At 47.3% G+C, this 27,117-nt stretch overlaps 1 protein-coding gene and 2 long non-coding RNA genes across 3 annotated transcripts in view; 2 read left to right on the forward strand and 1 right to left on the reverse strand.

The window, feature by feature from the left end:
• Positions 1–7,765, reverse strand: part of ONECUT2 (one cut homeobox 2) — a 69,873-nt gene extending 62,108 nt beyond the window's left edge. Inside the window, exon 1 of the mRNA XM_083466109.1 lies at positions 6,084–7,765. Coding sequence (XP_083322235.1) covers positions 6,084–7,311 — 1,228 coding nt within the window. The 5' untranslated portion in view covers positions 7,312–7,765. The remainder of the gene's footprint in view (positions 1–6,083) is intronic.
• A 4,010-nt stretch (positions 7,766–11,775) lies between these two features.
• LOC310689118 lies at positions 11,776–13,952 on the forward strand. Its single transcript, XR_014517338.1, has 2 exons — positions 11,776–12,201; positions 12,978–13,952. It is a non-coding gene; the product is annotated as an uncharacterized lncRNA (long non-coding RNA).
• Positions 13,953–15,321: 1,369 nt separating this feature from the next.
• On the forward strand, positions 15,322–20,090 carry LOC310689093. The gene is made up of 3 exons (XR_014517306.1): positions 15,322–15,492; positions 18,611–18,747; positions 19,229–20,090. It is a non-coding gene; the product is annotated as an uncharacterized lncRNA (long non-coding RNA).
• The last annotated feature ends 7,027 nt before the right edge of the window (positions 20,091–27,117 follow it).

The following is a 27,117-nucleotide window of genomic DNA, read 5'->3' on the forward strand; positions in this document are numbered from 1 at the left end:
AGTATCAATGAATTTAACAGGGCTGACTCCAAAGCAAGTCTGTATAGGTCTGTTTCCTTAGTACAGGGTGAATTTCACAACAATTTAATGGGGGTTTTGGTCATTGGTTTGTAGTGTGTACATTGCAGTTTAAACTGGAGGGGGGAATAATTCAACCAGGTTGCAGAAATCAGGTATATATTATTGGGAGTAAGCCTATTTTGTAACTATCATGCACAATGTATGAACATAATCCACTGGTAGATGGTCCTGCAAAAGCTCCATAGAAATAAGCCAGAGCTGTGTAAGGGGTGTGTAATTCTTTCAATGGTGATTAGGCCGAAGTCGTTCCCCATTTCACTGACCGATTACAGCTGTATTCACTACTCTGCATGGTTCATAATGAATGTGCTTGCACCACTCTTGTGCAGTTCCCAGTCTGCACTGGAGAAAATCCCAGTCTGCTCTGCCTCTCCTCTCTTATATAATATATACACCCCATATTCAGAGGCCAAAGACTCTTCAGCCAGCTCATGGCATGAAAGCGCAAGGCAACACAAAAATTGCAATTAAAGCAAGCAAGCAAAACAAATGAATGAATAAAGCAAATAGCAGAGATCTATAAACAAGCATGTGTTCAACGAAGCAGACACAGGGCTGATTCAGCCACTGTTAAGCACTCTCAGATCCCATTGATTCCTATGTGCGATACTGAAGCACACAAAGGCGCTCTCTTTCTCTCTCTCACCGATTTCAGTGAGACTTCAGAGGTGCTTAATTGCCACATATAATTGTGTGCCCTCTATTACTCCACGATCTGCATATCCCACAATTAACCACCCTTAAATCATCTGCCAATGCCCTTATTCCTTTGGCATTAGGGCGGCTTGGAACATCTGGCAGAAGTCAAAATTCCATTGTTTTTTGATTTGTTTTCCCTCCATGAGTGTGCTTATTTACCCTAGCCACAAATTATCATTTAACAGGTCTTTAGGACAGCAAGGGAAATCTAAAACCTAAAATACTCACACAAATAAATGCTGTTGTGTGTTTTTTAAAGGAGGGAAATGTTCTGTGCGAAATAGGTGTCTTCTGGGAAGGGAGGCGCGGCGGCGGAGGACAGAGTCCTCCTGTTTGCAAACAGAAGCATTTGCATTGATCTGAGTGGGAACCTGACCATGTGCTCCTATGCCAATTAGGCGCACATCTGATGCTCTGGAATTGCGCAACGGCCATTGCGCATTCAGAACTCGCCATAACAAGAGGAGAAAATGTCAGCCGGGGGCTGAAGGTCTTCTCTCTCTCCCCCCCCCCCCACACTCCACCCCCGCAATCCTCCCCAGAGAGAGGCGGGGAGGGCAAATGAGGGAATGGTAATTAAAGGAACACCGGGTGTTAATCGAAACGATAGCTTCCTGATAGCACTAATATTAGCCGTTCGAGGAAAATGTGGGCGCTCATTAATAACCAGCGCCGCACAGCAATGGAAAAGGAATATATATGCGTGGAGCAGATAAAATCCCTCGGAATGTCTCCCGCTTGCACTGCTGGCCAGCCAGCGAAATGTGTGCATGTGTTATATGCGTAGATACACACAGATACACAAATATAATCAATGCATGCGTTATAGTGATTATCTGGCCTCTCTCCCCCTCTGTCCCTCCCTCCCTCCCTCTTCCTGTTATGTTTCTTCCTCTTAATTGAAAATCGTTAAATTTAGGGATGGGGAGGGGGCGCCGAGGAAGTGGATGGAGAGAGTGGCGGGGCGACTTTTGCATAAGTGATATTTATCGCAAAGGTGAAAACAATTAACTAGCGTGTTCAGAGCTTCTGCCAGCGAGGGCAGGCCGGCCTGGCGATGGTTACGCGCGGCTAAGGGGAAGAGACCACCACTACCAGCCCAGCCCAGAAAAGGCTGTTAGGAGAAACGTCTGCCTTCTGCATCTCTCTCTCTGTGTGGATAAATTTTAATGGTAAACCAGTGAAACCCGTCGGCTCTTCCTGCTGCTGCTTTTTCGAGTGGCTGCCTATTATTATTATTATTATTATTATTATTATTATTATTATTATTATTATTATTATTATTGCAGGCTGCTTTCTGCTTGAGCAAACAGCCTAAACAGACATTAAATATGTAAAGAAATCACCCCGGCACAGCGGCCCATCTCGCCCTGTGGGGCTTGAGCATGAATTTTTAATAGCTCAGAGAGAGAGAGATGGAGAGACTATACCAAGTCACCTTCCATCATCACTCAAACGCGGCTCTTGAAATTGGCCAGACCTTCCCCCACCCCTCTGCACAGGTCGCTGCTGTTGCAGCTGTGAAATTGACTGGACCAAACGGTGGGTTGTCACTCCCTTGAAATGCGCAGAAACCTCCATCCTCGGTTTGCTGCCTAGGCTCCAGTTCTGTGACTCCTCAACCCAAACCGGATTGCCCTTCGCAATCCACCCCCACCCCACAGGCGTTCCCCATTTCCCCCCGCTCTCCATAAGCACCCAGATTTAGTTTAATAATTCATAGAAAGAGGGCTTTTGTTCTTTTTCTCTGCGCACGTCCCCCGCGCTTTTGCTGGTGTCTGCAGCTACGCGTAAAATCCATGGTAATATCTCCTCTCTCCGTTGGATCCTTCCAGCAATGCCAGCTGCTTCTCCAATAGACAAGCTGCGGTGGTGAATGTGGCAATATTGGCCATCCCCGCACCGTGGAGAACTCCTTAGGCTGCGTTGCAACAAGTGTGCCAGGGCTACTCGGAATAAAACGGCGGGTCAACATCCAAAACGGAGCCGGAGCGCATCTACACGCGGTTTTTCAAAAGGTGCAACCCGCATACTGTTGAAAGTAACAAGGGAACGAGATTGTGGCTGTACTAGAAACCTTATCAAACAATCAAGTTTTTCCTCCTCTTTAACTGACTCCTAGCCGCACCTTCAACGCACCTGCAGGAAGGAAAGCTCGTTGATTTCAATGGGCCCTACTTACGCGTAGCGCATTCAGAGGGGAGCTGCAAGGAAGCAGCCTAAGAGCACAAGCCTCTATATGTTTACTCGGAAGTAAGTGTCGCTGTGGAGTTAAAAGTGCAACCTAAATGGGATCGCGACGCCAAAAACGTTCATAATAGTATCTTAGCCTACTGATATATAATAGACAGGACAGGAAAGTATTTCCCACCTATTGTCACCCTTGCACCTCTGATTTTGGATTATAATCGGGCAGCTTTGAAGGTCAGCATATTTTTTAATGCTTTGAAATATGAGCTTCTAGACACAAGGTGTGCGTGCGGTCCCATTGGAATCCATAGGGTTTACTTCCAAAGAAGGGCGTTGAGGACTTGAATCCTAAAAAGCAAGAGACTTGGGGGTGCATTCCAGCGCTTCCCCCCCATTCTGAAATTCCTTCGGCTCTGCGTAAATCAGAAAAAATCAGAAAGAAATATGGGACCCCCTCATCACCCCAGTCTAAAATAACGCCGCGTTAAACCAAGAGGAAAACACCACCGTAAGACTCTCTCCGGGCCCCCTCCCTTCGTTCCCAACGCTTTGCTTTATTACCGCAAACAACCTTGCTATTAAAAGGGGGAATACCATGCAAAAGGCGGGTCGATAGACCAATTCAGACGGTTCTCACGTTAATTATCATCAGTAAGACCCAATGAGAAAGGGGAGGGGGGCCGAGAGGGAGGGAAGGAGCGGGTGGAAGCGGAGCTCATCTTTGGAGACGAGGTGTTCACAAACTGTCTTGTTAGGGAAAGAGTGACGTGACAACACACACACACGAACAAAGGATGTAGCCACACACCCAGCCTCGCCAGGAGAGCAAAACATTCACACATTCAATTTCCTCTCCTGCCTTAGTTTCCCACGAGCTGGTAACGCGGCTCATAATTAAGAGAGCAGGAATGCTAATTATTAATAAATCGCTGGAGACGCGTCAGGAAAAGAAACCCCACTCCCCACCCTCCTAGCGCCCCCTCCCCAAAGGAGAGGGATTTGAAATCTCCTGCAAAGGATCGATCAGTCCTTTGGTATATCTATAGTAAAAGGCAAGGGTAATTTTGGAGATGGGGTGGGGTGGGAAATTGGGGTGAGGTGAGAAGAATTTGGAAGCGAAGTCATCTCTTGGGGGGGGTATCCCTATGTAGTAGTTTTCCCCTCTGCTAATCAATACCAGCCAACGATTAATTGCAACAGACCAGAATCAATCAAACTACAGGTGAATGAGGCAATTGTCAAGGATAGAGGAGGAGGGATTCCTTTTATTAAACGCGGTTGTAAACATTGGACGGGGGCGTTAGACTGTGTGAGAATGTTTAAATATGCCCAGCTGGAGCAAGCCTAGGAAACAATAGATCTCAATGTACCAGAAATCAACACGCTCCTCTGTGACTCTAGCCTTGGGCATCTAACTACCTTGTGATGAAGGGTGATGAAAGGAGGAGAGGCGAATCCCCGCGCAGGGTTATCTTTCCATACCCGAGGCTGCACCGCAAAATAGCTGTCAAAACCATGGTGCAATCAGTTTCCCCTACTGATGCATACATTATATGGGATGGAAATATATATATTTATACACATTCCCTTCTGGCGTCTCCCAGTTTCAGCCCATTCAGCGTGATTTTCATAGTAAGATCTGCCGACCAGATCCCCCTGCCCACCTTTATCCAGCTGATTCATTTGTCAACAATCCGTACTGTAATATTTTTTCATTACGCACAAATGGACGAAATTCCTTGCCATCTTTAGAACAATAGAAGGGGTAGAAGGCTTCCCTTAGCTGCCACTAGAGGGCGCCCGCAAACAACTCGGCACACATCAAAAGAACAATATACCAAAAAATGTGATTGTTCTCTCTCCTTCCCCCTCCCCCCACGCTCAAATATATCCAATCTGTTCTGCAGAAAATAGCGCCCTTTCCCCTGCTTCCTTCCCTCCCTCCCAAAAGAGTCCCCAAGCTTTCTGATGCGTTCATCTGGTAGCTTTCAATCTCAGCGCCTCCTTTTTCGCAGAGCGAACGCGGGTTTTAATTCTCCATTTCCACTCATGATTACTTTTAAATGATACACACACATATCTGAAGGTAAAGGTGGGGGTGGGGGTAGACGAGGGTGGAAGATTTCCACCTCGACACAACCACACACGCTTTTATTTATCTTGCAGGCACCATAGCAGACTCCAAAAAGAAAGGCTTTGGTTTTGTGCTCCATTTCGAATGTAATAAATAGACGAAAGAATTCACAAACAGCACTCAGAGATAGGAACTGAGAAAGGCACTGTCCTTTCCCAAAGCTGGGATAGTCAACGTGGCGCTCGCCAGATGCTTTCTGCACTCCCCTTAGCCCCAGACAGCATGGTCAGTGGGTCAGCAATGAAGTCCAGCATCACCTGGCGAAGGGGCACTAGGTTGGCGACCCCTGTTTCACAGCATACACAAAGCTGTAGCTGTCTTCTCCCGCGCCCGCTCCCCGCGCATCCTAAAAGCTGGTCAGGGGAGAAGAGCTGCTCCCTTTTCTCCATCTTCCAGGGAACTTTCCTGAGAGAGAAGGGGCACAACACCACCACCACCATCACCACCACCACAACAACAACACAACCCTCTCCCAAGAAGATGTCTAATTTTGGAGCATTCCTGCTCGGAAGATGGAAACATCGGGGATTGTTTATAGGTGTCGCCATCCAGAAGTACCACAGAGACCCAAACCGAGACCACCGAATTAATAATAATAATAATAATAATAATAATAATAATAATAATAAGGCGGCAAGGGCGCGGAGGGAGGCGGGAAGGAGACCAAAGGGCCTGGGCATTGTCTCCCGAACATCCTCTCCCGAAAACCAAGGCGGTTGGTTCTTGGGACAACCCATCAGCCAAGTTCAAAAGCCTGTGCAGCACTCAGGCCCTACACACACACACACACACACACACACACACACACACACACACACACACGTAGGCGAAGTAACCTCTCTCCCTAGCCTCCAACCTCTTTTGACCCGAGGACCAACAGACTTGGCCGCTGACTCCCTGGGAGAGCGAATATTCTGGTGACCCCCCGTGACACAAGGAAAGACCGGGGAGAGCTAGAGGGACGGGTGGGAAGGCTTACCAGCAAGTCTTAAGGCTGACATCCTCTGGAACTCGGGTTCCTGCAGCCATTTCCACATTCTCCTGAAGGTCTCCCTGCCCGATTTCAGTTTACTCCAAGGTTTAGGGTTCCTTAGAAGGTCTGAAAGGGTCCCCTGAGAACGGCACAGCACCCTCTGGGCGAAAATGGCCTGCGGGATGCTGTAGCGCTTCAGCTCGGCCGTGATTCTCTGCGCCACTTCTTTGGTGTTGATCTCTTCCAGCTGCCCGGAGTTGTTGACCTGGGTTCCCGAGGAAGAAGACGGGGGCCTCTCCCTGCCGGAGGCCAAGACCGGCCCGTGAGACTGAGGGTGGCCTCCGGGGTGGCTGGGGTGGTGCATCCCGTTGAGGTGAGACATCATAGGCGCCGGAGGGGTGCCCAGGCCCCGCGACAGGTGCTGCTCCCCGCGGGCCAGCATGGCAGTGTGCGCGTCGAAGTTGGGGCTCAGCATCTTCTCGTGGCCCGCGGGGCCGTAGCTCTGCAGGCCCTGCTGGGTGTTGTGGATGGAGCCCAGCCCGTTGCCCAGAGGGCTGCCGCCCAAGGGGGACAAGCTCTGGCCCATGCCGGGCATCTCCTTGTACGGGCTGTAGAGGTTGTTCATGGCCGGGAGGCCCCTCTCGTCGCGCATGAGGGTGAAGCTGCCGCTCACGTTGCCCGACAGGCGCTGGTGGTGGTGGTGGTGCGCGTGCGGGTGGTGGTGCGGGTGGTGGTGGTGGTGGTGCGGGTGGTGGTGCGCGTGCGGGTGGTGGAACTTATCCGACACGGTGGAGATGGGGGGCAAGGGCTGCAGCGGCGTCAGCGTGGTGTAGGTGCTGGTCATGCTCATGCCCGGAGGAGACGAGTCGCACGGCATGCTCATGGCGTGGTGCAACGGGATGGACAGCTCCGCGCGGTAGTCCCCCGCGCCGTCCAGCAACGAGGCCATGCTGGTCACCATGGCTGAACGCGACGAGGCGGACGCCAAGTCCTGGTGGGAAGGCGGCGGCGGCGGAGGGCCTGGAGGCGGCGGCGGCGGCGGCGGGTGGACCCGGAGCGATCCGGCGCTCCGGCTGCTGGGGTGGTGGTGGGGGCTGGGGCTGCCCATCAGCTCCTGCTCATGGCTCGAGGGCCCGTGCAAGGGGCCCAGCGTCTCCATTGTCATCTCCGGGTTCATGGCGCAGCTGTCCAGCTCTTTGGTTAGGCATCGATAGGAGGTGCACGCAGTCTTCATTCAGTCCATGGAGAGGGGTGGTCGGCACCAGGGGGCTTCGCGGGGGTGGGTGCAGAGGGGGAAGGCAGGCAGGTAGGCAGACGGAGCTCCGGGGGTCGCTTGGCTCTGGGGAAGGGGAGGAGGTGGGGGGGATCAAAAGCTCCAGCCGCGGCGCTTCGCCAGAGGAAGATGCTGGATGCTGCTGCTGCCGACGTTTCTGCTGTGTTGGGTTTTCCTGTCTTTTTTTTTGGACGGGGGGGTGTCGATATAAGGCCTCTCAGTTGTGTGCGTGTGTGAATTGTGTGGTGAGTGCGTGTGGGGGGCGGGAGGGGAGCCGAGAGAGAGAGAAGGGGGGGTGGGGGAGAGAAAGAGAGAGAGAGAGAAGGGAGGGCAGCCACCAGCCTCTCCGTCAGCCTGGCCAGCGCCGCTGCAGCCGCCTCGCCATGTCCGAGCCCTTTCCTGCTCTTACGTCGTCTGTTTGGGTAGCTGGAGCTGTCCAGAGTTGCGATCGAGGCTCGCCTCCCATCAACCTAGCCCAGCCCCGGGGAAAAGGCGGGCTCTGCGGACGGATGGACGAGGAGATCGCCCACTCAGGACGCCTCGCCGAGCCAGCCGGCTCAAGGTCTGCGGGAGCCCGGCCAATGGCAGAGGCGAGGAGGAGGAGCGACGCGCCGGGAGGCTTCAAGCTTGCCTGAAGATTCCCAGGCACTGGAATCAAACGCCAAGGAGAGAGGCAGAGAGAGAGAATGAAAGAGAGAGAGAGAATTTAAAGATGCAGCGTCCTCCTGCCTTGGGTATCGAGACGGAGCTGGCCAGCCCTGCTCTTCTCTTTCTCTCTCTCCGCGCCCAGGCGCAAGCAGGGCGCACGGCGCGCACAAAGGGAACGCGGGAGAGGGAGCTTCTGAAGATGGGGGGGGGGGGGAGAGAGAGGAGAGCCACGCCCGGGAGCTGCCTCCCTTCTCGGAAATAAAAATAAAATAACGGGGTACCGCCAAGGCAGTAATCAGAGGCGGTTAAGTGGGTACCTAAAAGGGGTGGCGATGCCCAGCAGAAATCTCTTTTCCAGCTCTCCTTTCTGTTAGGCACAGGCACCAGCTAGTCAACGTTAAAGGCTACAACACACACACACAAAGACACACACACAAATGTCTATGTAGCGCCCCACTGTTAGTGATTGCCCCCCCCCCGCGCGCATTTTCATGGTCGGTCTTTATTTAGGGAGCCCGTCCACCGCCAACCCAGGTATCCGGGGCTGCAACGCCTCTGCGCGCCTGCCTGAAAGCGAGCCTCCCTGGAGTCCTGTGGGGTTTCCTTCGAGTAAGACAGGCAGCGGATCCGGCTCTTCCTCACCAAACACCCAGCCCCCTACCCAAGCTTTGCCTTTCTACACCAGCTCAAAGTCCCTCAAAGGTGATGTTCTGTGTTGTTTTTTTACTGGGAATATTTGGGCTGGCTTTGCTGGATGGCTGGTTTTTAGAAAATAAAAATAAAAATCGTAAATAATAATAAAAAATGCATAAAACCGACTGTCTCTTGGGGAGGAAGAGGCGGGGGAGAGAACAGAGCTTGTGATCCTAGCCGATCGCCTTTGGATCCGGAGAATCTTTCAGCCTTCTCTCTCCCTTCACCCTGCGCCGCCTTCCTGGAGCGCGACAGAACTTAGCCAAACTTGGCTTCATTATGCAGCAGCCACGCTGATTAGCGGCGGGTTGATCTTTGCTGAGGAGCGTGGCGGCCGAGGCTGCAGCTCCCCGCTAGGTAGACGGCAGCGGCGGCGCCTGCCTCGTTGCAACCACAAACAACAACAAGGGGTGTGTGTGTGAATATGCATAATATATGCGCTATTTATGGAGAGGGGATGGCCCTTTATGGAGATCTCGGCAGTCCTAAGAATGCCTCTAGCTGGGCTGCTTCGCCATTCCATCCCAGTCTCCTCCTCCTCCTCGCCTCTTTCCAAAAAGAGGCTTCGGTGGAAGTCTGCGCCGAATGAGTCCTGCAATTATGGACTATGAAACTGGCATCTCGATCCTTAAACTGTTAGGGCGCATGGAGCTTAAGCAGACTGACGCAAGGAATAGAGAGGTCTCTGCCCCGAGGGCACGAAGCATTACATTTACAAATTTTCCAGGTCGCCTTTTTGCGCGCAAGTATCGCAATCCTATGCATGCACACCGGCTCCTGAACACGTCGGAGCTGCGCACTTACATCGACGTGTATTGCAAGGGCAATCCAGTTACGAAGCCAACGGCCAAGATTCGGCCGCAGCTAGGCGCCGCTGCTAAAACGCCCATTGATTTCAATGGGAAAGTTCAGCGCCTGCAATGGGGACTTATAAGGCATTTAATTTAGGGCGGATCGTGGCCAATGCGCTCAGCTGTCCATGGAAGCAAGACCCTTGATTTTAGTGGAGCTCAGCTCCACACACACCCTCCTTCGGAAGTAGGATAGGATGGCAAGCTTATAAAGAGCACGGTTTCCTCGAATGTAAACCTCACTAATGTGAGAATATCCAAGGAGACGCTTGGCAGTCTTGTGTTAGGAACCCCCAACACGGCAGAAGCTTTGCAGTAGTTGTGCTTTCAGGAAGCTTAATGAGATTTCGTGTGTGTGTGTGTGTGTGTGAGAGAGAGAGAGAGAGAGAGAGAGAGAGAGAGAGAGAGAGAGAGAGTCGAAACAAATGCCAAAGGCCTGCTCTTGAACACCCTCGAGTTTAATTAGCAGATAATAAAGAAAATACAAATGTATGGTGATTATGATTATTAAAAACCTGTACTTTTGGTGGTTACTTTCCAAACAGCTCTTAATAACCAGAAACACAGAGACTCCAGAAGATTAACCCCAAGGGATGCAGTTGGCCCGATTCATAATCAAGACATGGAACCTTTACCTTAGCTTATTTACTCCCAAGCAAATTCTCCCTAAGTTCGACATAGCTTCCTCCTCTGGTTACTTCGCCCAGGGTTGCAAGGAGGAAATTGACTTCGTGCAAGCAAATCCTTTACAGACTTACTTTGGAGTAAGCCCTAATAAGCTCGTGGGTTGCCATTCTGAGTGCAAATATGTCTAAGATCCTGCTGCACGTTCTACACCGAACTTTTTTTTTTAAACCGTCCAATGTACATTCACTTGCGAGTAAGCATCATGGAACTCAGTTTTTGAGTAAGCATGCCTTCAAACAAGAGAAATAAAAGGCCATTGAAAGGACCGAGACTCAAACATAAATGAAGACTGCAGTCCTATACTGTATACCTACTGTAAGGCCCATTGGACGCAGTCGGACTTACTTCTGAGTAAACATATAGGATGGCGCTTGCAAGCTGACCCAAGGGAAGTGTTCCTGTAGATCACCCACATCAAGTAAAATTGATGTCTAAGGAATTTACTCCTGAGTAAGGAGTCGATCTTGAAAGCGGCCCAGCCCCAAATCATTCCCCCCCCAAATTCAGAAATTGAGGGCTTCCGCTGAATTGGGTTGGGCCAATTCCGGACCTGAGAAGGTGCAGCCCTAAGCGTGCTTACTCGGAAGTAAACCCTATCCAGCTCGGCTAGCTAGCGTCGTCGCAGTGGGATCCTATGCATGTTTCCTCCCTCACTGGACATGGCGAGGGTTACTCCCTAGCAAGGCTGCTTGCAGTCACATCCCACGCGCATTGATCCACCAGTTAAGACCCCATTCAGTGCCCTGGGATTTTTGCTCCAGTCGCGATGCTTATTTAGGATTACAGCTTTGGGGTCCTCCCAGAGGCCTTGCCTACCCGCCCACTAGTACACATCCATCCCTCGCATTTTCTGTGCCAGCCTCCTTGGACTAGCCAGCCGCCGAGAGAGAGAACGAGAGCGCGCGCAGCCCCTTCCAGAAGTAACAGCTTCTACAAGGGGGGGGGGGGGACGAGAGAGCAGGTTGAGGCTGCGCAGATGTTGCCTTTGTTTAAAGAGACAGTAATTAAGGGCAGGAGGGACATAAGTTTGAAAAGCGTGACCTATTTTCTTTTGATCAGCTGTCAAAAGAAGAGCGGGGGGTCTCTTAAGACAGTCCCTTCCAACCACTTCCAGCTGTTAGAGAAAACTTGGCTCGGAAAACAATGGTGGGCTGCGGGGGGGGGGCGTGGAGAAAGAGAAGCCCCACTTAAAAAAAAAAACAACTTGAGAAAAGCTTGCAAAATAAATCTTTGGACCAGTGACATGGTCTTGTGGGGCTTTTTGAGGGGGGGAGACACGGAGGGGGGGAGACACGGAGGGGGGGGAATAGTAGCGCCCCTCCCCCAAATCTCGAGGACGCTTGAGACCCTCATGCTAAAACAAAAAACTGGACTTCGAACGAGACGTGATTACTCAAAAGTTAATAATAATAATAATAATAATAATAATAATAATAATAGCCACTGAACTCAATAGGATTTCATTGGTATTATCATTTGAATGGGACTTGCCCCTAAGTAAGGTTTGAGTATGGGAGAGGGCGGGTTACTCGTACGTAAAGCCCTTAGTATGAATACATATGGCCTGAGCCCAAGCGTCTTTATTCTGAAGTAAACCCTGCGTGGATTGGGACTGTCTCCCACGTAAATTCGCTGGAAATGGAAGCCATAGGCTGCAACTCTATGCACGCTTACTTAGGAGGCGGCTCCACTGAGCCCAACGAGGTTAATTCCTGAGTAAACATGCCTAGGATCAAGACTACAAGGACCTGAAATTGATTCAGTATTGGCCTCGGGAGCGGTAAATTCTCAAACCACTCACTTTTGGAGTAGTCCTCTTGAATGTAGGCTAACAACGGTAGTGATAGGAATAATGAAGATGATGATAAGTGGATAATTTGAGGAGAGAGAGGTTCAGTCGCTTTCAGAATTGAAGCCCTACGTGGGTGCAAGAGTCCTAGACAGCGGTGGGAGGAAAGTCCCAGCTTCTCAGGTAAAGCAACAAGGTTAACTCAATAGACGTTGGGGTATCAGTCCTTCCGGATAGCCTTCTTAAAATTTCTGTGGTATTAAATGATCAAATAGGATTAGGCTTGCAAACAAACAAACACATTATATTTTGTGCTAAAATAAATCTCTCTAATATTACCTGTATCTTGATGTGGGTAGTATAACCCCTTCCATAAAATATAATAATAATAATAATAATAATAATAATAATAATAATAATAATAATAGGGATTAAACTGAAGGAAGTCACTTTGAGATGCAACCTTTCTGAGCTGGGTTCAGGGGGTCAGGAGTCCAGTTCCTTACCCAATCATCCTGCTGCATTTTTTAATTGTTGGTGGAGCACCGTCTCTCAGCCCAGTCTACCTCACACGGTTATTATGAGGTTAAACAGAGGATGGAAAGGGGATTTCTCCAAGGAGCGAGGAAAGAATAGAAACGTCACCATAAACATTTTTAGATAGGGAATGTGTATTAATTTATGGGCACGCATCTACATTTCTTGCCAAAAAAAATTCTAGTTTTTTTGTTTGGTTTTGGTATGTCACAGCAGAATAAAAAGCCATTGGAATTATTTCAACTCCCTCCCCATTAAAATCTTAATCCTGACAACAATATAAATCCTATAAAAAGTGGGTGGGAGGAACACTTTTGAAACGTGCTCAGTTTGGGGCTTGAGAGGGAGAATCTCCTGTTTGGTAGAAATAGGAAAATCCATCCACGTGTCAGTTTTCAACTATGAAGGAGGTGTTTTCACAGCGGACTCCAGAGGAGCCAATCGCAATTCCTGGGTGCGAATCCGCTTTGCTCCTGAAAGAAAGCCTCTCTGACTCGCCTCAGAACAGGGGGATCCACCGCACATCGAAACGATTAGCTGGGATTAGCAGCACTCCGCGCTCCTAAACCCGTTTCCCGGAAAGCTAAGTCCAACTGATCTCCAGCCGACTTACTCGAAAAGGTGCCTCCATTCACACGTGACGCTGCGCTAAATCGGACGAAGCCCCAGCAGATCGCTCCACCTGCTCTTTTGTGCCACTCAGGCCGCAACCCCAACGCCAATTTACCCGGGAGTAAGCTCCACTGCATTCAATAGGACTTACTTCTAAGTAGGCATGACTTAGACTGCGCTGCCAGCTTCCAATCTCTGTCAAAATCAGGATCCATCCGTTTGTAAGGTTTGAGGGGGAAGAGAACCCCTATTTGGAGCAAAGCGTAAACATGCGGCACCCAGGAACCCCCAAGGCTGGATTTTTGAAGATCTCTGCGGCCTTTTTCACCTACATTTTCCTGTAGGGAAAACGGGGAGCAGTGAGTGCCCCTATTCTCTTAACCTGGGGGGTGGGCATGGCGGGTTGAGGTTCTCTAGGGTGGGAGAAGATCAACCTGGAAAAATAAACCTGTTTTCTGGCTGCTGAGCTCCCTGGTCACGTGGGTCAGAGTTTAAAGGTGAGGTGTTGCGTGTTCCCACCTCCGGATCAATACTCTGCTTTCTGTATGGAATCAGGCAGACAAGCGGCTCTTTGTGTGCTGAATATGCCTTTGACTCGGCTCTGGATTTCCACGCTGAGCGTCTCGAAGGCGAAATGAAAACAAGTCTCCAACACCCCTTTTGTAGGGAAAGAGGCACAAGACACAGGATTATTTCAGATTAGGATCGTTTCCTATCCAGGGCTTTAAATGACTGACAAACACACATAAAACGCCTTGCTCGCAGGAGTCCTGGGAACCTCAGCTGGAAGCGTCACCATATATATATGCCTTTATTATCAGCAATAATAATATTCGTTTAAAAAAGGGAAACGTGCTCTTGGATCTGCATAAGTGTTTTGCTTTTTACCGTGCTATTTTAATTTCTTTCTCCCCCCCAAAAAAGCAGTAAATAAGAGTGACTCAGGAATTGCCCCCCCATTAATATGTGAGAAAAATTGCCCGCACCCCAATGATAGGAGACGTGGGTTTGCAGACAGCTGTTTTTACGCACCCAATAGCAAGCGTGGGGAAGGATATCAAATACTGTTTTGATATCAAATATTCTCAGCGTCTTTCTATAATTGTAAGAGGAATCCTGCATGCTTGTGCCAGAATTTAACCTTTCTCCTCTTCAGTCCTTTATATTAAAAGGTGTGTGTGTGTTCTCCAAATATACTTAACCTTTCTCTCTCTCTCTCTCTCAAAAAATAAAATAAAAAATAAAAAATAAAATCTATGTCATCATGACACCAGCGTGCAATATTCGAGGAGCAATCGTGGGCAGATTGAAGTCAAATTTGAGCACTCAAGTCCCATTCATTCCAGTGAGGGAGATTTAACCACCAATTCATCATCCCCCCTCCCCATTGAAAACAATGAAATGTTTAAACACACACACACACACACACACACACACACACACACACACAATTTAATGCTTTTCGATAAATGTGTTGACATACATTGTATATGTTTTTATCTGATAGCCATTCAGGCATCTAGCAGTATTTTTGCTCGCGTCCTGAGCGAGGTTTGTGGAAAGATCTCAGGCTGAACCCCGCCCCCCGCTCTCTCTCTCACACACACGTGTGCACGTGTGCAGCACGAATGGCTGTGTCCTCGTGTGCAAAACCTTCATTCCTTTTGGGAACAACCTAATTGTACACGGTGTGCTGGATGATTCTCTGTGAAGGTCCATCGGTGCCCTCTGATTTTTTTTAACCCCTTGGTCTCCTCTGAAACAAACTAAATCCTCGGGTACACGTGTTTAAACACGCCACCCAATAGATACACGCACGCAATAGATATTTTAAGCGAGTTTGTATTTGCTACAGAGGGGGTGGGGGAGAGGGTGAAATCTCAACATTTAATGGGGGGGGGCAGGGGCAGTAATTTTTTTTCTAGGAGGTGAAGAAGCAAAGAATAACGTGCCAGTGATATTTTTTGTCGGTGAAATGTCTTTATATTTATTTTTAAAACCCTTCCACAGGTCTGTGGGATACTAGGGAGGCAGGCGTTGGGTGGACCTGAAGTCTCTCTTTTTTTTTAGTTTGGAAGGTTTTTTTTCCTGTCCCCCTCCCCTCCTTCTCTTCCTTTTCTTTCTCTTCTTCCAAAACCATCTGGCACGTGAGTGCGGGGGTATTGATCAAATCCGTGTGTGCTGGTGACCCCATGCTAATCTATAGCGTTGCTGGCCATCAGTTTTGCTTAGGAAGCGCATCTGCCTGCCCTGTTCCGCTCCCAAACAGTGCTCTGATCCTTCCTTCAGGTTCCCCTTTGCCCCAACTCCAACCTCCATTCAGGGGTAAGTCATGCGCGCGCTCTCTCTCTCAATCTCTCTCTCTTTTTCTTCACATTTTGTTTTGGGGAGGTGGGAGCTGGCGGGGCGACAAAGGACCGAAATTTCCTGCATTTGGCGAGCTTCTCCGATTTGCCTTCGTGGAACATGAATAATAATAATAATACTGGCGAATTAATAGCAGGAAGGAGTTTGCAGGAAGGCCTAGGGAGATGCCGCCCAGACCTGGCGCTGCGTTTAACATCTGGAAGAGGAGGTGGACTCGCTTTCTCTGTGGTTGTATTTAAAGCAGAGGCACCTCAGGGAAATATCCGGACGGTGAACGCGAAGGGGAGAAGGGTTTGGCCGGTGAAATGAGCTTGCCCCTTTAGAAAGACTCAGTGGCGTAGCGTGGGTTGTCAGCACCCGGGGCAAGGCAAGTAATTTGCGCCCCCTAACCCGTGGATTTGCGCCCCCTAACCCTAACCCCCAGATGTTGCGGCCGGTGCGGCCGGCCCCCCCTGCACCCCCACGCCAGGCCACTGGAAAGACTCCAAAGAGGCGCTGAGATCTTGGGTGCCAATTCAAAGGGAATGAATTTAAAATCCTATTACTTCCGCCCATCACCCTAGGGGTCAACGTTAGGAGATGATCTAGGTAAGGAAGTGAGGAAGAGCCTCGCTTCTTCTGGCAAGAGGGAGAAGTTTTGCAATGTGTCCGAAGTGGAGTTTGAGAGTTTCATAGCTTTCTTGGTTGGAGAAAGGCGGGGGAGATGGGGCCAGAAAGACTTGGGTGCGAATTGCAAGATTTATGCGGCTGTAAATGCCAGAGGAACAAAAAGGAGAAAGGAAAGGAAGAAAGCGATTGGACAAGGGAGGGATTCTGCTCCTACTGAAGGCGAATGCAGTTGGGGTTGGAGAGAGAGAGGCAGGACTGGTAGTCCGAAGCGCTTTTTTGGGTGGAGCTTTTTTTCTTGGTGCAAAATGAGGTGGTCTGGAAATCTGGCCTCAAGGTATGAGCAAGGCAATGGTGGCCTTGAAACTGGTGAGTCTTAAGACTAGCCACCTGTCGGGATTTGGGGTACGGTGCCCTCCTCTCTCCATCTCCCCCCCTCTCTCTCCACTCCAAAAAGCTTGGGGCTGAGGAGAGGAAGAAATGGATGCGGGGAAGAAGAGGGGGTGCAAAGAACCGAGATGGGCGCAAGAGAAAAGGGAGGACAGAGTCACCTCCCCCAAAAGCTTCGAAGTTCCTTGACTCACAGGCTGGCAAGTCAAGTCAGTTAGCCAGGAAAGATCGCACATTTCGGGGGATGAAACTCAATCCAAGAGTCCTGTGACACCTGCAAGGCTAACACATTACTGTGCAGTCAGTCACCACCAGCTTTTCCTGTAAGGGAGCTGAGGCTCCAGTCCAGGAAAATGTCCGTACAGTTGACCAATGTATTATTATTATTATTATTATTATTATTATTATTATTATTATTATTATATGTGTATCTGAAGAAGTGTGCATGCACACGAAAGCTCATACCAAGAACTAACTTAGTTGGTCTTTAAGGTGCTACTGGAAGGATTTTTTTTATTTTGAATAATAATGATGATGATGATGATATAATGATAGCCACAGACTAACATAGCTACCACTGTTGAATTTACCACGTTTTTCACTTCGAGTTTGAAAGGGCTTATTTTTTCGTATGTGTGTGAGGGTCTCCTTTCTCTCCGTCCAACACCCCCTTATTTCCCACCTCCCAGTTTTTAATCAGTAACTTCGAAAGGAGTTCTCTCTCTCTGTCTCTCTCTCTCCTTGTTTGGCGGGACAATCTTATCTCTGGCAACCCTGTGGCCATCTTTTGTTTTGTTAAAGCTGCCCTCTTTTCAATTCACCCTCTCCACCCCTTTCAACCCCTCCAACCAACCCCACCAACCCGCCCCCCCCTCCTCCAGGAATCTGTTTCTTGCTGCTGGGAATCGCTAGATGGAAACGTCACCTTCTTTTAAGGTCAGAGAAAGTTAATCCTGTTTCTATTCTAACCCACCGAGGAGGACATCAGGGAGAGTTTCAAATACGACAGAAAAGAAATAAAGAAGGGAAAAAGAAAGAAGGGAGAGCGCGCAGCCTTCCAAATCCTTGCATCAAGATAGCTCAATTATACTATTTTGGGTTTTGAGCGTGGAAGGAGAAAAAAAAGAAAGAAAAGGCCACAGGTTTCTTTGAAAGCAGAGGAAAGCTCTAGGGCTGGATCCAGACTTAATCGCACATAAAGTAAGTTAGGCATGGCTTACTTAAGTCCCATTAAAACCCACGAGTCTAATTCGAAGTATGACCTTAAGTCTGGCGTCAACTCCGTAGACCTTTGGAAAGGGAAGAATGCGATTTACAGTACTGATGGCTAATACGATTGCCGCTTGGGCGCAAGAGCACTTGTGTTGGGGGGAGCAGCCTCCCTTTATGAACAGAGGAAAACTTCCCAATTGAAAGCCTCAAAGGGGGGAATGGGAGGGGGTGTATGGTGAAAGAGAGGTGACATTTTACCCCTGTCCCTCCCATTAAACTGAAGACACCCCAGGAGTTCAGCAGGCTGCCGTTTCCATCGCCCTCTTGATTCGATTCCGGTGCTATTTGTATTTCCAAGAGGACTCCATCCGGCTGAACGCCAAAGAATTCGGTTTAACTGGGATGCTGACTGACTTCACCGTGTGAGGCTTGTGTACGCGAGGTGTGTGTACCCCTGTGCTGACCTGCATGTATGCATTCATACACCAGACTCCCCAGGAGCACACGCAAGTTGGTGGTAGCAATACGATACAATACAGTACAATACAGTACAATGCAATACAATGCGTTTTAGTTATTTAAATTCAAAGGCCACTTTAACCCAGCTATAGAACCTTCCCATTCTTACATCTTACGCAGTACCTTTCTTAAACATGCCCAATTTTATCTTACGCATGCTTTATTTGTGAGACTGTACAACTAGACTTTATATGTGTAGATTTATACCCCCTTTTATATATTCATATACATACCTCTGTCTACATTTTTTTTCCTATATACTTTCTGCATATGGATTATTTAAATATACTTTCTTTATCTACGTGGCTTATTTTATACTCTTTCTTTATTTCTTTCTTTAACATTTTAGTAAAAAAAATTAAATAAAAAAATCCAATGAGACTGAAAGCTTTTAACGTCCTTTATGGAGAGATCCCGAATTTCCCTTTCAAACCTGCAGTCCTCTCGTGATTCCAACTCAGGGACACCCTTCTCTCAAATAAGAAAGTATGTATAAAATTGAGTCTTCTCCTCTCATCCCCCCTAACAAGCGACTCACCCTCCGTTTAACACGGGAGGAGGAGGCGGGCGGGGCGGCGGCGGGGGGGGGGTCCCGAAGCAAAGCGGCGCGAGGTCTCTTTGTTCCGCTCAAGTTGGGCGTGAAATCTTTTTGTTGCGCTTTCAAAAGGAAGGCAAAAGTTGCTGTTGATTGTCAAAGGGACAAATTTAACTCTCCGAAAGCGGAAGCTGGCTTCGGAGGAGAAACTCGGGCCGCGATTTTTTAATTTATCGCCACTTTTGGGTGGACTCTCTCGCTGGTCGAGGACATTTCACGTTTACTTGTGAGAAATCCAAAAGAGAAATGCAGCCGACGTCTCTCTTTCTGAAGTTTAAGGGAAGGAGAGGGAGAGGAGGAGGAGGACATACGAATTTAAAACCTGAAAAGTTTGAGCTATAAATAATTTTCTTTCTTTCTTTTTTACTTTAGGGGAAAGTTTCCCACTTGTTGGAAACGATAAATCTACAGGCAGGCAGCGACTGTTCTGAGCTATAGGAAAGCCTGCTTCGATCTGAGGTCTTTGGAAACTTTAAGAATAGCATGAAAAATTTACTAGGTTTCAGCTCTTTTCGGTGGAAGGTGCCCGAAAAACTATATTTTTGGAAATACCTTTCTAAGCCAGTATGGGAACAAAGGAAATTTGTATATATATATTTTTTAACTCTCGGGTGTTTGCTTGAAGAGTTTTCCTGACATCCAACAAATTTCTTCACGGCTTCGCGCTCCACGCAAACACCTGCCTAAGATCCCGAAAGCACTTCCCTCAACTCCTCGGTAGTAACTTTTGTTGAAAGCAGTAAACTTCCAATTAAGCGAGCAAATCAAAGCCTTGTAAACCGGCTCGTGAGCTTTCCTGCAGCTCGATCCGGAAAGCACTCGAGCGGAATTCAGTTCAAATCGGCTCAGAGATCCATCTAAATCCAACGCACAATGAACCTACTCGGCAATTCCGGCTGGATTTGGACCCCGGCGTGGTCGGCGATATGGAAAAGAGAGGAAAACTTCTTATTTTTGATGTGGTGACTTAGCAGAGTCAAATTCTTCGTTTTCCATTAGCTGACTTAAATATATATATATAACTGTGTAAGATCCTACAGCTCAGAGTAGGAGAAATCCACGCTATACTCATACTGAAAGAGGTTTGTAAAAGATCGGTTTGTAGTGGACTTCATGAGGTATATATTAAATCTGCCAGCCTGCGTTGAGGAGGGTGCAATATGAATAATAAGAAATATACTTCATGCATGCTTTATGTTTACACATAGATTAAAATGTGTATATCTATCTCTCATTTCTTTGACATTTATTAATTACACAAAAGACAAGCCATATAAATATATTTATGGCTGTCCCAACTTTTCCTGGAAATTTCTGGTTTTAAGAGAGTTCTAGCTGTTTACTAAGAGTGTCAGAAATGTTAGAAAAGAAGTGTCATGGAGATGAGAAGCTGAAAGGAAAAAAGGAGGGGAGGTGTCAAAAAAGAAACAACCCATCCAGAATTGTGATTTTTGTGGCGCCCTTCCATCCGTTCGGAAGGTGCTATTTTTGCAGGCAAATGTATAGTTTAAAACTCTTCAGGAATACCCGGAATCGGCCAGGAGGAGGGAGAGCTCCTATGCCAAATAAGGGACCCCCTCCTAACAGTACACAATTGGCATTTCCCAAGGAAAGGTTTTCATCTCGGCTGCAAGCAATGGGCGAAGGAGACCCGAGGGCAAATTTGGGACCCCAGTTCCCACCTCTTTCTCTCTTCCCGCGGAGCCCCAGCCCCCTGAAGCAGCCACGGAAAAGGAGACCCTCCCTGCGGAAGATTCTTCATCCTTGGGATTCTCTGACAAGCGGCTTCGGGAGAAACTGAGAAAGGAGGAGGAACCGCAGTCCAGCAAAGCGAATGTCACAATAAATCTGTTTATTTAAGGTTCTTGGCTGTTTTAGCTTTTCAACTTGAGGAGGAAGAATCTAGCAGGAAGTTTAGGTCAGTGCAATAAACACGCTCTGGAAAACACGATCCTTTCATATACCTCCCTGCTCCCATAATTTAAGATGTAGTCCTCCTCTGCATACTTTGCCTGGACTAAGCCAAGCTGAACTCAGTAGAATTTACTTCTGAGCAAACAACATTAGGCCTCCTTTCTGCACTCAGATAGGGGTTCAGAGTCCCGTTGCACTGAGCCTTGCCTGCTTCGGAGTATAAACAGGTGGGAGTGTTGCAGTGCTGAAATCCTTTTGCTGCTGGAGTCATCAGCAAAACTCCCCCTTGGTTTCAATGGAGCAGAATGACTGCCTAAATGTTTCTACAGAGTTTGAACTTTTATCTTTGTCTTTGTTTCTGCCTGGGTAGATAATATAACCAAACACTTCAGTTGGATAGGTACATATAAATATGTTGAGTTACAGAGAGATAACCTAAAACTTTCTGGACTGCAGGTTTATATTTGGTCTTCCCAAGGCTGCAGATAGCAAGGGCTTTGCGGCAACTTGCTCTCCATGGAACCACACTGTTCATAATACGTCCCAAAGAGAAGTGGAGTTGTCCACTGGAATGAAATATCCCAACCAAACTAAGATCCAGTTGTGGACTAGACTGTTGTTGTTGAGATACAGCATGGCCCTCAATTAAAATCTATGTTACTCCCAAACAATCAGTTTATCTAGAGCACAATGGCCAGGAAGTTCTTGGGTTAAATTTTGCCCATGCCAACTTTACAATTTTTTTATTTTATTTATTTCCCATGTCAGGAATTTAAAGAGGAGGGCTCTGGACAAATCACTGTCCCTCAGTCCTCACTTGCAATACAGGCAACGCTCAACTTATGCTGGGTTAGTGCGTAAAGCCATTAACACACAGTGTCAAAAAGCATTGGGGTCTATGGTGGGTGGGCTTGCCGAAGTCTTTTTCCCCCTGACGCCCACCCCTCTTCTGACCCCTTTTTAATTTTTGATTGACAAGGATGTAAAGCTGAATGCACACAAGTTAAATGTGGGTAAGTCGCGAGTTACCTGTACGTAGGCAACAATACTGGCCCACTTTATGGGACTGTCATAAGTTTAGCCAAGATAATATATGTGAAATGATTACAACACTCAATGCTTGCTATGTAAATGTGGAATGCTGTGGCCATCTATCTAGTGCTGGCTTGTGTGAATCCAGATTTTTCTCTATTGGTTTATTGAACTGATCGCAGCAGTCTGGTCAGATTACTTCCCTCCCATTCTGTCCATTCACCCAGTTGAAGTCCTGGAACAAGGTGCCCTGCAAGGGTTATTTTCTGATCGATTCCACAAGATTTCCAGGAGCTGGTTGAGGAGAAAGCTATAACCATTTCATATCTTACAGTTTTCTTACAGTGGAAGAAATCACCCAAAACCTATGTGTCTGCACATGGGCATTTTCTGTGGCATGACAATGTGAGATATTTGAAAAAGGTTGTGCCCATACATGCTATCTCCTGCTCCCTGCCTGTTCCTTCAAACCAGAGCAGGGTCCTCAAGTGATTTGTGTGTGTGTATTCCTTGAGAATTGCTGTGGGTCCTGGTTTAGCATTTAATAAACTTGTTTTTCCATCATCATCAAAACTAGTTGGAAGCAGGAACAAAAACCAGCAGGTAGACAAAACACGCTAATTTAGCACGTTTCAGACCCCGCTGGTTCTTCGACAGGGAAATCCAAAATCTGTCTTAAGAATCTATATTAAACTTCAGAGCTGAATAGTGTCCTATGATATAAGTCTATAGATACGATGTAAAGTATATAAAACCATAATTGACTTTAAAAGGAGCACATGAGAAACTAACACCCTACATTGATCTTTTTCAGAAAGCGAAATACACAGTGATCAAGAAAAAGTATTCTAATACTTATTATACTAGATTGAAAATGAATGTTAAGACTGATTACTTGCTTGGTGAAATAATGATTCAACATTTAAATGTGTTGTATTGTTATGTTATACTAAACCAAGCAGCTAGGGCCAAATATACCTCCCCAACTACTCCAAATTCCAAATAGCTGTATCTCAAAGTTATGGTAATCACCCCAGAATCTTATTAAAGCCTATAGGAGCCACGATGTCAACCTCAGAATCCACCTGGCTTCCTTCTCCAAAAATATCCTGTCCATTAGTTTTTGGATTTTGTTTCTATAATTCCAAAAGAGAAATCCCATACTTTTTTGGTGCATTTCATGAAAACCAGTGACATATTATGAAAACCATGGTTCCTAGGCCAGAGTTTTGCTAGCCTGTTAGCAGGCTGTCCCACGTTAAAGCTGCCACAATCAGAAAATCAACTGATCACAAGACCAAATACAGATATTCTTCACTGTTCAAAAATCTTCCCAGCAGAACTGGACTTGTGCTGCACAGATGGCAGTTTGAAAATTGCCAGTTTTTCTGCGGCCCATGGTACTTGTGACTTCAACAGGCAAGTATTAACAAGGGGACGTGTCTATTTCTCCCTGCTGGGAAAAAAAATATTCACCTGCTTATTTCTGCATTTAAGGGCTCAGGATGCCACCCCCCCTCCCCTGACTTCCTGGTCACTTGGTAACTCTACTTGAGGCTGACCTTTTATATGAGATTGCCCCACTGTCACCGGATACAAATGGCTTCTGCCTTAAGGAGGCTGGCATTAGGAAGTCCTCGATACAGCCTGCTGCACTTTCAATGCAGCATCTCAGAGGTGATGATCTAATGAGCTGCCTTTATCCATAGACAGCCTGATTTCACCCCACCCTTTGCCTCCCAGGGCACAGGCAAGCAAAGGTCAGCACCTTCAGGCCTGGCCAAGCGAGGTCCTTTCTATTAGCATAGGCCTTTTCGTTTCGAAGACCAGTGGGTCGAAAGAAAGGAAATGGTGTGATCTAATTCAGGGCGAGCGAAGGCAGGGATTCTCCCGGACGCATGCACATTCATGCACGCATTGCAATCAATGGTAAAAGGACACTAATAGTGGTGTGCGTTCTATCGAAGGAACAGAGAACGCACACAAACTGACAGCACAAACGGAGAATTTTGCACACTTCCTGGTCACGAAGCTGCCTTGGTCATTGGCTTTCAGTGCTTGTTTGATTGCATTCTATAATTGTGCTAAACCGATATATTTTGTGATTTGCTCAGAGGACTCTGTTGCACAGTGGTTCATTAATAATAATAATAATAATAATAATAATAATAATAATAATAATAATAATTTTATTATTTATACCCCGCCCATCTGGCTGGGCTTCCGCAGCCACTCTGGGCGGCTTCCAAAAACATTAAAATAATGTAATACATCAAACATTAAAAGATTCCCTGAACAGGGCTGCCTTCAGATGTCTTCTAAAAGTCTGGTAGTAGTTGTTCTCTTTGACATCTGGTGGGAGGGCGTTCCACAGGGCAGGTGCCACTACCGAGAAGGCCCTCTGCCTGGTTCCCTGTAACTTGGCTTCTTGCAGTGAGGGAACCGCCAGAAGGCCCTTGGTGCTGGATCTCAGTGTCCAGGCAGAACGATGGGGGTGGAGACGCTCCTTCAGGCATACTGGGCTGAGGCCATTTAGGGCTTTAAAGGTCAGCACCAACACTTTGAATTGTGCTCGGAAACATACTGGGACACAAATAAACACAATAACTAATGATAAAATGCAGAGTTTCCATGTGATGTTGAAGAATGTGCACAAGTTAACAACAAAAATTGGCGCATGTGTATATGGTCTGGTCACTGTTTGGATCCCCGACTTAGGGAGTATGCATACTGGTCATGTGATGCACGAAACTTCTTCAGTCTTCACATTGTCTGCTATCAGTTGGTACTGTAATTCTCCATATCGACGGGGCAGTAATTGTAATCCGCTGTGGAGTGTGTGGGTTCCCTATGTCTCTGTGCAAATGTGCCCATTTGTCCATGTTGATGCACGCTGTTCATTAAAATCACACCAACCCTAGTGTAAATATTTTTCTGTGTATAAGATGCCACCATGTATAAGACGCCCCCTATTGAGCTTTTTAAAGGTGGGATTGCCGAAAATCGCTCAGTGGCACACAGCGCAAAATCTGTCTCTCGTATGTCCCCTCACCCAATTGCCGCAACATCAGCCAATCAACACCAGCCCTTGATGCAGCAACCAATAACACGCCCAATAGCCGCTGACAGCCGTGGCAGCAACCAATCAAACGTCCACCCTGTGCACTATCCTGTCTTGGCATAGTGGTGTAGTGGTTAAGAGTGGTGGACTCGTAATCTGGTGAACCGGGTTCGCTTCCCTGCTCCTCCACATGCAGCTGCTGGGTGACCTTGGGCTAGTCACACTTCTTTGAAGTCTCTCAGCCCCACTCACCTCACAGAGTGTTTGTTGTGGGGGAGGAAGGGAAAGGAGAATGTTAGCCGCTTTGAGACTCCTTCGGGTAGTGATATAGAGCGGAATATCAAATCCAAACTCTTCTTCATCTACATGGGATGATCTCTCCTTGATCACGATCTATTCTATTTTACAGTGCTGCATCTCCATTCATTTCTTCCATATAGCTTTAATGTTTTTCTTCATATCACAGTCCTGATGAACGACCTCTTCTTTTGTAGCCAAATACAACTCATTTAAAATTCACACAATTATGCCCAAACTCAGCAATTCTAGCACTTTTGCTTTGGGGGAATTATTATTATTACTGAACTTAACCATATAACCCTTTTGACAAAATAGAACACCATGCTCCTTCAAGCGCTCCTCATAAGGATTAGTTTCTAGACTCTTGATCATCTTGGTTGCCCCCAGTGGCGTAGCATGGGGGGTGCAGGGGGGGGCCGGCCGCACCGGGCGCAACATCTGGGGGTTAGGGTTAGGGGGCACAAATCCACGGGTTATGGGGTGCAAATCCACGGGTTAGAGGGCGCAAATTACTTGCCTTGCCCCGGGTGCTGACAACCCACGCTACGCCACTGGTTGCCCCCCTCTGCTTATATTCTGCTTACAATTGTGGTGCCCAGAATTGGACACAGTATTCCAGGTGTGGTTTGACCAAGGCAGAATAGAATGGTACTATTACTTCCCTTGATCCGGTCACTATACTTCTGTTGATGCAGCCTAGAATAACATTAGCTTTCTTTTGCTGCACCACACTTTTGACTCACATTAAGCTTATGGTCCACCAAGACTCCTAGATCCTTTTCACATGTACTGCTAGTAAGCCAGGTGCCCCCCATTCTACATTTGTGCATCTGGCTCTTCCTGCCTAAGCGCAGAACCTTACATTTGTCCCTATTGAAATTCATTTTGTTAGCTTGTGCCCAGTTCTCCAATCTGTTAAGGTCATTTTGAATTCTGATTCTGTCTTCTGCGGCATTAGCTATTCCTCCCAGTTTGGTGTAACCTCAAATTTGATGAGCATCCCCTCAATTCTTTCATCCAAGCAAAACTGGGTTAGGGAAGAATGCTTCAGAGCTGGAAGGTCTCTGCTTGACCTTCCATCCACACCTTCCTCATAGTCTCCTTTTTGTCCTCCTGTGAGGGATGACCCCCCCTCACTACCTGTCTTTGACACCTCTTTTCTTTTTGGAAGAGCATCTGTTCCAGGCTATGAGGAAGCACCTGCAGAAGATGGGGTGAAAATGTGTGAAGCTGCTTGCTTACAGATTCATTGATTTTGGACTGGATTGTGGATTTTGGACTGGATTTTTGAAATTGGATTGTGGAATATTTGAGGGTTAATAATAATAATAATAAATTTTTTTTTATTTATTCAGAAAACCGGGCTCAGGGTTGCTAACAACAAATTTAAAACACTTAATGGTAGAAGCAGCATAAAATACAGTATAAAAACATGAATAACAATAAAATTCAAAGTTCAGAAATCAATTTGGGGGAAATCCATCTAATAAGCATTAGATAGTCACCAGGGCTAGCTGGCTGAATTAGTCCTACTTGGGCCAGTGAGGAGACCAGGGGAGAATTAGCTGTGGGGTCTCAGAGTGGGTAATCTTCATAAAAGGGAAGGAGAAGGGAAATAAAGGATCAGGCTGAATTCAAATTAAAGGCCATGCTGAATAGCTCTGTCTTACAGTTTTTATATATATATAATCTGCTTACACAATTTTGGAATGCTGGAGTAGAAATATTTAAATAAAAGTGCTTGCTGTGTGGTGCAGATATGTTCAGGATATACCATAAATGATTGTGCTTTTGTGATATGAAATAGTATGGCATGGGAGAGCACCCAGTAGCCAGCAGGACCTAACCCAGAGACATTGGTCTTTTTTTGGGCCTGCACATTACCCTGGTTGCCTGCTACAAGATGGCTGCTGTGGCGGGGGAGTCTGTGTTATAGCAGAAAATGGCTGCTGTA

This window comes from Podarcis liolepis (genome assembly GCF_965112155.1).
Source record: "Podarcis liolepis genome assembly, chromosome: 11".
NCBI lineage: Eukaryota > Metazoa > Chordata > Lepidosauria > Squamata > Lacertidae > Podarcis > Podarcis liolepis.